Source organism: Amborella trichopoda, chromosome 5 (assembly GCF_054954075.1).
Source record: "Amborella trichopoda isolate Santa Cruz 75 chromosome 5, AtrichopodaSantaCruz75HAP2 v2.0, whole genome shotgun sequence".
In the NCBI taxonomy this organism is placed as follows: domain Eukaryota; kingdom Viridiplantae; phylum Streptophyta; class Magnoliopsida; order Amborellales; family Amborellaceae; genus Amborella; species Amborella trichopoda.
In genome coordinates, this window is record NC_142340.1 from 46415671 (window position 1) to 46426439 (window position 10769).

Genomic DNA, 10769 nt, shown 5'->3' on the forward strand with positions numbered 1-10769 from the left:
ATTATTATACTAGCATAGATTCCTACAAGAAAAAAAAATATATATAAAATATTTTAAATAATTGATAAAATTGATTTGAAATTAAAAATAAGCTAACAAGCCTTGCGTCAATGGTTACGTAGAATTCACAATAATTCAAGAAAATAATAGTTCTAAATAGTAACTAAAATCTATACAAAACCATACTTACCACCATTATTTGTAATGAAAGGTCAATCTTAGAAATAAGAAATCTTAATTCCAACTAAAACATGGAAAAGGTTCGAATAAGGCTAGCGCTTTGTAAAAAATAGAGCTTCACCTCAAAACCCACAAAATATTATAATTATGGTGTTTAAAAACAGTCAAATGAATCATCTAGACATTTATTATTATGCTTGTAAAGAAAAATATATAAATTTAAGCTCTACAATTAATGTATATTAGAACAAATTATCTAGACGGTCCATTTTCAAGTGTTCACATATCTACATGATTTGTACCATTTTTTGAGCTAAAAATTCATAATCAGTGGCAAAATTTGATTTTAAAGCCATCAAAAAGATTTTCTATGCGTGAAATGTTTTCCAAACAAAATTTTGACTTGAGGCTTTTCTTTTTACAAAACCTAAAGCTCTATATCCTTAATATTATATAAATCCTAATTAAATAATCCAATACCTTATTTAAAACTTAAAATACCTCAGGTTTTTTAGATGCTTAGTTCAAAAAGTAGGGAAAAAAATGAAAAACCTCCCCTTAAATCAAAAAGTTTGGAAGGTTATGTGAGAATGCAAGTGAGAGACGTGTTCCAAAGAGATTTAGAGTAGGTATTCCGAAGAAACCAGATGAAGGATAGATAAAAACGAATTTTGATGGTAGTTCTACGAGTAATTTTGGACCCGCAGGGATTAGGGGTATCATTCGTGATGGTTTTGGAAATGTCCTGTCTAATTTTTTTTTTTTTTTGGGATTGCAGGAAACATAACGATAAATAAAGCGGAGATGAAGTTATTGCTTCAAGGTGTTAAATTAGATAAGCAATTTGGCAAACCTATGATTATCGAAAGAGATTCACTTAATGTTATTAAATGGGATTGGTGAGAGAAGTGAGAGTGGAATGTTGTGATTTCTGTGTTAGGTTTGTTCATGTATATCGTCGACAAACAAATATGTAAGCAGATAGGCTTGTCAAAGACAATGTTTCGTTCGAAAATTTAAGTATCAAGTTGCTAAAAAAAAAAAAAAAAAAAAAAAAAAAAAAAAAAAAAAAAAAAAAAAAAAAAAAAAAAAGAGGTCCCGTGGTGCAAAAATACAAATGCGGCGTCTCTCATGTAGAGAGAAAGATACATTTGTAATGTCTCCAGCGTTTAGAAATATGTGAGATTCCCTTCGAGAAGTGTCTCCTTCGCTTACCTTGCCAGTCACGCAATGAAAACTTAGGCCCGAAGAGAGTCGCGCATTTTTAGAAACCTATAAATACGCCTCCTCCTCAGCAAAGGTGCGCACCACACTCTCGGAAGAGCATGCAAACTCTCTCTCTACATTTCTGCCTTGCAAGTATTACTTCCTCTCTCTCTCTCTCTCTCTCTCTCTCTCTCTCTCTAGAAGCTAAATGTGGCTTGGCTGATCGACTGTAACTTCATCTCTCTCACTCACTTTGAGCTAGGTCTGCCTCATCAAGTGTTGCTTTCTCTCTCTAAGCTAAGTCTCTCTCTCTCTCTCTCTCTCTATCTCTTCTCTGTATTTCTGGCTGAGTAAGAATATCTTTCCCTTTCTCTGCAACTTTCTCTCTCTAAGCTAAAGATCCTATTTTGCTCTCTCCCTCCCTCTGTCTAATAATCTCTGATATCTCTGGCTCAGCAGTAATCTCTTTCCGTTTCTCTGCAACTCTCTCTCTCTCCGAGCCGAGCCGAGAATATCCTATTGCTCTCTCTCTTTTCCCCGTCTAATAATCTCTGTATTTCTGGCTGGGCAATTTTCTCTTCCCCTGTCTCTGCAACTCTCTCTATAAGCTAAAGATCCCAGTTTGATAGCTCTCTTTCTCTATTTACTAATCACTCTGTCTCTGGCTAACTATTTCTTTATCCCTTTCCCTTTCTCCGCAACTTTTCTCTCTCTAAGCTAAAGATCCTAAATTTGTTCTCTCTTGCTTTCTCTGTCTACTAATCTTTGTATCTCTGCCTTAGCAATTGACTCTCTCTTTCTGAGCTAAAAATTCGTATTTCGGTCTCTAATAACTCTGTAATCATCTCTTTCTCTGTGACTCTCTCTTTCGGCTAAAAGATTACTATTTTGGTTTTGGTCTCGACTTTTTCTCTCTTAAGTTAAATCCGGGTTTTGCTGCCTCTTTCTCTTTCTAGGAGTCTCTCTTTATCTCTGGCTGAGCAATTGTCTCTTTCTCTGCGAATTTGTCTCCCCCTCCTTAAACTGATTCCTGATTTCTCTCTCTTCCTCTCTCTTATCTCTCTCCCACACTCTGTCTGAAATCAGGGATAAGAGCTAGGGACAAGAGCGAGAAAGCTCCAAATTCATTTGATTTTGTTGAGAAATGACAGAGTGTGAGAGGGGGTTGGTGGTTTTGACTTTGTATGATAGTTTTGAACGGGAAAGAAGCAAGAGACAGAAAGTTCGCTGAAAGTGAAGGCTTTTCCCTTCGATCTTGCTAGAGAAAAGTTTAGAGAAAATCATGAATCAGAGCAATCAAACATGGTCTTTTGATGTTGTTTTTAGGTGATTTCAGAGTAAATCTCTGAACATAGAGAAAGATTGAGGAATCCTTTTGGCGCTTTGTTTCTTGGAGCTATTGTGCGTTGGTAAGCTTTTTCGTGCCTGCATTTCTGAATGACATGCTTGAATTTTAATGGCAACTATATTTTAGGAATTCATCCTCTGTATAGCAGAATTGATGATGCTCTGATTCTATAAGAGAAAATTTTGATCGATTGAAATTTGTGGGGACAATATGAGATTGAAAAAAAGTAGAAACTTGTGGTTATTTGATAGTGTATGTGCTTGAATTTTTATGGGAATTATGTTAGGATTTGATAATTAGAATTGGGGAAACGATGGTACTGGAATTTTTCTTTTTTTATTAGATTTTTTCTATTTTTATTTGGGTGTGGTTTGCATATGGTTGCAACCTTAAACAATCCTATTAAGGCTCACCTCTAAATTTTATCATATACTTAATTTTGATATAAAAAATTCGTAGGTTGGCTTGAGAACCTATTTTCATCTCTAATTATAAAATTTTAAACTCTAAAAATGGTTCAAATCAAGTAGATCTATGAACACATGAAAATCTTGGAAATGGACTGTCCGGATAATGTGTTACAAGATACACTATTTCGCGGACTCTAAAAACTTTTTTTTCCATATTCATACATCTCCATATCAAGATGATTGATTAGAGGGTTTTCCACCATCCAAACAGCCTTTTATGATGGATTTTGCACCTTTAATTCTACATTTTAAGATTGCAACCTTATATAAACCTTTTCCTTTTCATTATAATGAGAACCTTTTAATTGATGAAAATTCAAGCAAGAAGTCTATCCAATTGACTGATTGTAATCATAGAAGTTATGCTGCTAGTAGTCGTACTTCTGGTCTTTTTTACTTTATTTTTTTTTTTTTTTTTTTTGTGTGTGTGTGTGTTGTGGGGGGGGGGGGGCTGTAGTTTCCGTTCTTTATTAGTCTGTTACATTTATTGTTGAACAGTATAGGAGAATGATGGTACTGTGGTCTCCCCTCCCCTCTTTATTTGTTTGTTTCATTAATTGTTAATGAAAAATTTAAGCAAAAAGACACCTACCCAAGTGAGAAGTCCTAGCAGATATAATTGAATTTTATGAATTTATGTTAGGAGTTGATCGTTAGAATGGATGATTCTGTGATTTTTCTCTCTTATTATTGTGTTCCATTTTGGTTGATGTATTTTTTATTCCATTTTGATTGTTGAAATTTGACCAAAGTACCTTTTTAATTGGAAATTACAAGTTTTTTTTTTATTGATGTATTTTTAATTCCATTTTGATTGTTGAAATTCGACTAAAGCACCTTTTTAATTGGAAATTGCAAGTGTTTTAGTTACACTGGGCGATATGCTTGAATATTGATGGGAATGATTTAGCAATGGATTATTGAAATGAGAGGATGCCTGATATTGTAGATCCCTGTAGATCCCTTCTTTATTAGTGTGTTACATTTCTGGTTTCATGTGCATGCTGAGGCCAAACTGATCTTTGGGGGGTTATTATCGTTTTATTGGTAAATATAGGTGTAATAAGCTCTCTCAAAAAAAAAAAGTATAGGTGTAATAAGGAGCTTACACTACTGTTTGGTTTTGCACCTTGCGGAATAACCATCCAATGCCTCGTATTTTGGACTGAAACTTATTTGGAGAATGGGTGATTTCTTTTGGAGTATAAACAGTTTTAGTTCCTCCTTGTTTGAGCTCTGAAGAACTGGTTAAGCTTTTTACTTCCAGTCTTTCTAAGGATATGCATAAATCTCGATGCGAAGTGAATCAAGACTGGGCAGATAGAACCGTGGTTGTGATTTCTTTTCTTTATGCAGTACTTTTCATTTTCTGGTTTGATGAGACTTGAAACACTAGGTTCATTTTGTAATTGTCATTGTAATTTCTTCGGTAGTTACATGGTCATCCTACTTATCTTCTTGCATAGGCATCATCGACTTATTGAGTATAGGGTGGACTACTGGGTGGACTACTTATTGAGTATAGGGTGGACTACTGGGTGGACTACTTATTGAGTATAGGGTGGACTACTGGGTGGACTACTTATTGAGTATAGGGTGGACTACTGGGTGGACTACTTTTATTGAGTATTGGGTGGACTACTGGGTGGACTACTTGAATTTTGACGGAATTTATGTTAGAAATGGGAGAATGGATGATCCTGCATTGTTCCCTTTTTAATTTGTTTCATATCTGAATCTTTAAGAAACTCAAGCTCCAATTGAAAAAATCAAATGTAAAATTGATTGTATATGAGTTTTTATATATTCATCAATAAATACAAGCATGTTACCGAGGACTCATCTTGTATCTCTTCTTGTGCAGTTACACTTGACTTGGAATTCGAAAAGTATCCAGTGCTTCGTGTTTTGAACTGAGAAATCTTAGTGAGAAAATGGTGATATATGGAAGTAAAGATGACAAGAAGAAGCTGGTGATCACACAAATCAGTATAGCGGGTTTCGATGAGGGAACTTCAGCACAACAGCTTGTAGAGTATTTAGAAGGCGCAGTCGGGTCAATAATTAGATGCAAACTGAAGCGGTCGTTGACACCACCCAATTCCTATCCCGATTATAAAATCGATGCTTCACAAGTCAGAAGAACTATTGAGGTTACGAGGGTCATTCCACATGCATTCGTGCATTTTGCAATACCTAAGTGTGCAGAGAGGGCTCAAACTTTGTCAGGTAAATGTGCACTAATTTTGGGTTCATCCCCTTTGAAAGCTCACGTTGGGATGAACAGCTCATTTCGCGTGGCAAGGAGAAAGACCACTCCTCCTAATGTATTCAAAAATTGCAAGGTTCAAATTGGGTCTTTGTTTAGTGAGTCCGAGTTTTTGGTTGGTTGGGAGGGGCCCGATTTAGGGGTAAACTTTCATGTGGATCCGTATGATGGAACTTGTGGGATTTGTTTCCCTAGGGACATCGTTTTCTCGGTCAAAGACACAAACCACAAAGCTGTGATCAAATGTGATTTGAAGTTGGAGTTCCCAGTCCGAGATATTCAGTGGGTGCATTTTTTTGAAGAGCAAACTTCTTTGGGGATGCTCATGCAGTTGAGTTCATCACCTTTAATTTATTACAGGACAGATAACGATGACACCCATGTCACTGTTCCTTTCCCTTTGTTGGATGATGAGGACCCATGGATAAGGACCACTGATTTCAGTGTTAATGGTGCGTTGGGTCGGTGCCATTGTTATAAAATCTCGTTCTCTCCTCGTCATGGACTTATAAGGGAGAAGGCCAGGGACTACTTTAGGGAGTGTAGGATCTTGGAGCATGAAGTTTTGCAAAAAGACCTTGGATCTCTGGGTTATCCTCCTAAAGTTACCACTGAGCATGGATTCATGGAACAGATGCGTGATCATTTTTTTTCAGTAAATATTCAGCAGGGACTATGCTTCGAGATAGTGTACTTGGTTACTTGCTTAGTGCACAAGGGCATTATAAATCAGCATAGGTTGTGCAAGGAATTTTTTGACTTGTTGAGGAGCCAATCTTCCGAAGTTAACACTGCAGCCCTAAGGCACATGTACTCTTGTCGCCGCCCAGTTTTTGATGCGTATAGGAAGTTGGAGACTGTCCATGAATGGCTCTTGAAGAATCCAAGGCTCCTGAAGGAAACCCATATTCCCGAAGAGAGTGTAGAGGTGAGGAGGTTGATGATTACCCCAACTGGAGCTCAGTGTCTTCCTCCTCAGGTCGAGCTCTCTAACCGGGTCCTTAGGAATTATAGAGAAATATCGGACCGGTTTATTAGGGTCACATTTACAGATGAAGGGCTCCAAACTCTGAATTCTGGTGTTCTTTCTATCTACACTGCTCCCATTGTCAAGGATTTCTCTCATATTAAACCTTCACAAAAGACGACAATATTCAGGAGGGTGAGAAGTATTGCTTTTGATGGTTTTAATCTATGTGGGCGTAGGTATTCATTTCTAGCATTCTCATCAAACCAATTGAGGGACCGGTCAGCGTGGTTTTTTGCTGATACTGAGAAGACGACTGCCGACTCAATTAGGTCGTGGATGGGTAAGTTCACGGATAAGAATGTTGCTAAGTGTGCAGCAAGGATGGGAATGTGCTTTTCCTCGACTTATGCCACAGTTGAAGTTGATCAGAAGGATGTGAACTTTAAGCTCGCAGAGATAGAAAGAAATGGATATGTTTTCTCCGATGGGATAGGGAAGATCACACCAGAGCTCGCAACCCAAGTTGCGAGCAAGTTGAAGCTCTCTGAAAACCCTCCTTGTGCTTACCAAGTCAGGTATGCAGGCTGCAAGGGTGTCATTGTGACTTGGCCTGGTGATGGGAAGGCCAAACTCTCGATAAGACCAAGTATGGTCAAATTCCAATCAAAGCACAGCATACTTGAGGTTATTACTTGGACCCGTTTCCAACCTGGATACCTAAATAGGCAGATAATAACCCTTCTTTCAACCTTGAAGGTACCTAATGAAGCTTTCTTGGAGTTGCAAGATTCAATGGTGTCTGATTTGAGCCAAATACTCGTGAACACTGAGGTGGCACACAAGGTGGTGACTAATTCTTGTGGGGAGCAAGCCAATACAGCTGCAATTATGTTGAGTGCTGGATTCACACCCCAAACTGAACCCCACCTTAGAGAGATGCTGTCATGCATTCGAGCTGCTCAGTTAGGTGACTTACTTGCAAAAGCAAGGATATTTAATCCTGATGGTCGGTGGTTGATGGGATGTTTGGATGAGTTAGGTGAACTAGAGCATGGGCAGTGCTTTATCCAAGTCTCGAGCCCTTCTTTGGAGAATTGTTTCATTAAACATGGTAAGAGTTTCTCTAAGAGGAAACACAATGTGAAGGTAATCACAGGAACTGTTGTTATTGCCAAGAACCCTTGCCTCCACCCTGGGGAAATTCGGGTTCTTGAAGCAGTTGATGTACCTGGGTTGCACCATTTAGTTGATTGTTTGGTTTTCCCTCAAAAGGGGGATAGACCGCATACCAACGAGGCATCAGGAAGTGATCTAGATGGAGATACTTACTTTGTCACTTGGAACGAAAAGCTTGTGCCTCCAAGTGGCAAGAGTTGGGCTGCGATGGAATATGATTCTGGAAAAGCCAAATTTGCACCACGGGAAGTGTCGTCTCGGGTATACCTTTACCTTTATGACAATTTCTTTTGTATGGTATTTTTGTTGTATCATGTGACTACAGTTCGGTAGCTTTTTTATGTGCCCATTGTTTTTTGAGAAATAGGATAGTGTTTTTATGTGCATACTATTGCTACTATTACTAGCAAGGTTTTTGAACTCTTTTGTCTTATGCAATTCTGCTGCTTTCTGTCTTCTTTCTTTAGAATTATTAGGATGTGATTAAACTTGGTTTTAATGGGGGATTCTGGAGAATTAATTTTCATAGAAATTTTCTTCAAAATTTGGAACTGTATATGGCGTTGCACTAAACTGCTCCCTAAGTTGTAGAAAAGAGGAATATATCACTCATGGTGGCACTTGTGACTAAACCTAATGCACACATGAACCTCATACGTGCATGTGAATCAATATACTGTTCACTGGACCTTGGCTTGAAAACTTGGAACATTCGGTTGTCTGGATAGTCTGGTGACATGATAATGCAGAACTGCGGTGAACTGAAAGAACATCATTGTATCATCTTTTTTCTTGGCTTTGATTATTTCCGCAAGTTTGGTCAGTGACATTTTGTGTTTTTGTGTTACGATTGACTCTCCTTTAATTCCACACAACTAATGGTTTGATATGGTCCAACAACCAACTTCCCGATCTATCTTTTTTGCTGTTCCAATAGTAGCAACATTTGTTATTGATATGATATATTATCATGAAAGCATGAATACACGATGTACTGTTTTGTAAACCATGAGAACTGTTTTCCTGTTAGTGTTGTCGCATTGAATTAGAAGCCACAAGACAAACTGGTTTTGTATGATGCCTTCTTATTACACAATGGCAAAAATAGAGAGAGGAAAGTTAATTAAGTTCAAACGTTTTGTGGAGGTGTGGTTACATATATAGCTGGATCTTGTGCTGAACCCTTTTGATTGCGAATTTATTACTAGATGTTGGTTTTGCATGCTTTTTATATCTGGTTGTCACCAATTTATGTATGGATTAGAAAGCTTTTATACTGTTCATGCTAAAAAAGGTGAGCTTTGTTGGACTTGGCTTGGCCCAAGCGTGCATAACTTGGAGAGTGAAGTCGAGTGTTTTTAATTAGTGAAAAGGGAACTTCCCTGACCCATCAAAAACGGAAGCATCTATCCATTGGTTATGCTGACCTGGTCTTGTCTTCTGTTTTCAAGACATGACAGTGTGTGAGCGAAGTTATTGTGAGGGAACCCCAGGTCTCATTCTGAAGTTAAAAAAAAATATTTGCAACGCCTTGATCTTTTAAAAGACGACCAGAACACTTCTCGTTGTCGTCATTTCAGTGCAATCATTGTGCCTGTAGCTCGAAATGATTGGTTTACCATTGTGTCTGATTCTCTGTTTATTATTTTTGAGTATCTGGAGAAGGCATGTATCTTCAATTCTTTCACACTACTGTTTCTTTAATTTGTTCTTGGTCTTTCTGATAATGTCATCTATGTATTCTAGAGAGAGAGAGAGAGAGAGAGTATTCATTTTATTGTTAAAATTGTTTGTCCTTTTAATGATGCTAATATTATTCTTGTATTTTTCATCAGGATATAATTGAATTCTTCATGAAGCATATGGTGAGTGATAGCATTGGGCAGATAAGCAATGCTCATGTGGTGCATGCAGACCTAAGTAAGGACGGGGCGCTAGATGAGAATTGCCTTTACTTGGCAGAGCTAGCTGCAATAGCCGTAGATGTGCCCAAAACCGGTAAGCAAGTCTTCTTGCCCAATAACCTTAAACCCAAGATGTACCCTGACTTCATGGAGAAGGATGGAATTTTCTCATACAAATCGGAGAAAATCCTTGGAATCCTCTATCAAAAGATAAAGGATGCTCCTCAACTGAAGTTCGACGAAATAGAGCCTCACTCCCTAGATGACCTCCCCTATGACTTGGACCTCGAGGTGCCAGGCTCTGAGAACTTCCTGTCAGAGGCTTGGCATTATAAATGTTTATACGATAGGCAGATCATTCTTTTCCTTGGGCTGTATAATGTGAGCTCTGAGGGTGAGGTGGTTACAGGTTGTTACTCCTCTATCTCTAAACATAACAGTCGGAAGGTGGGCGAATTAAAAGAGAAGCTGAATAACACGTATAGGGCTTTGAATAAGGAGTTCAAAGCCATCTTTGAAAATGTTGGCTCAGATGTCGAGCTGAGTGATGAGGAGAAGAATGCCTTCTATGAAAAGAAGGCTTCAGCTTGGTACCAAGTGACCTACCACCCTGAGTGGGTTAAGAAGCTTGAGGAGATAAGAGAAAGGAAGGGCATGGCGGAGAAGTCAGGTAGGGAATTGGCCACCCCATTGAGCTTTCCATGGATTGCTGTAGATTATTTGATGAGGATAAAGATTAAGGTGGCTAAGAGGGAGTTTGATCCAACAAAACCCATCGACTCTCTTGCCTGTTATTTGCTCCCTCACATTTGAATTTGGGCACTTTCTTTGGATTTCCTTAGGAAGGCCACTCTGCCACTTACTTCTGTTGTATGTTGGGGCTCTCTCTCTCTCTCTCTCGCGACTGTGTTGATATGGTGAGCCTAGATCCATGAGGAATCTTGTGAATCTGATGACTATGCAGCTGGTCTCTCTCTAATATCAGCTCTCTGATCATGCGGTTGTCACTCTATATTGGTGTGTTGTGTGCCTACTGTATGTGTAAAAGGAGGTTGTCACTCTATATTGGTGTATTATGTGTGTTGTGTGCCTACTGTATGTGTAAAAGGAGGTTCGCTCTATATTGGTGTATTATGTGTGTTGTGTGCCTACTGTATGTGTAAAAGGAGAACCTGGTTGTATTTATATTTTGGAAGAACCACCACTGTTTGTATATGTAAAAGATATGATAATGTGGCTTTTGTGA

At 38.3% G+C, this 10769-nt stretch overlaps 1 protein-coding gene across 1 annotated transcript; it reads left to right on the top strand.

Annotated features, from left to right (window-relative positions):
- Positions 1–1461: 1461 nt before the first annotated feature.
- LOC18431896 (RNA-dependent RNA polymerase 6) lies at positions 1462–10769 on the top strand. Its single transcript, XM_088868375.1, has 4 exons — positions 1462–1539; positions 2473–2795; positions 5069–7880; positions 9455–10769. The coding sequence occupies exons 3-4, from the start codon at positions 5139–5141 to the stop codon at positions 10334–10336; spliced, it is 3624 nt and encodes a 1207-aa protein (XP_088724501.1). The 5' UTR covers positions 1462–1539; positions 2473–2795; positions 5069–5138; the 3' UTR covers positions 10337–10769.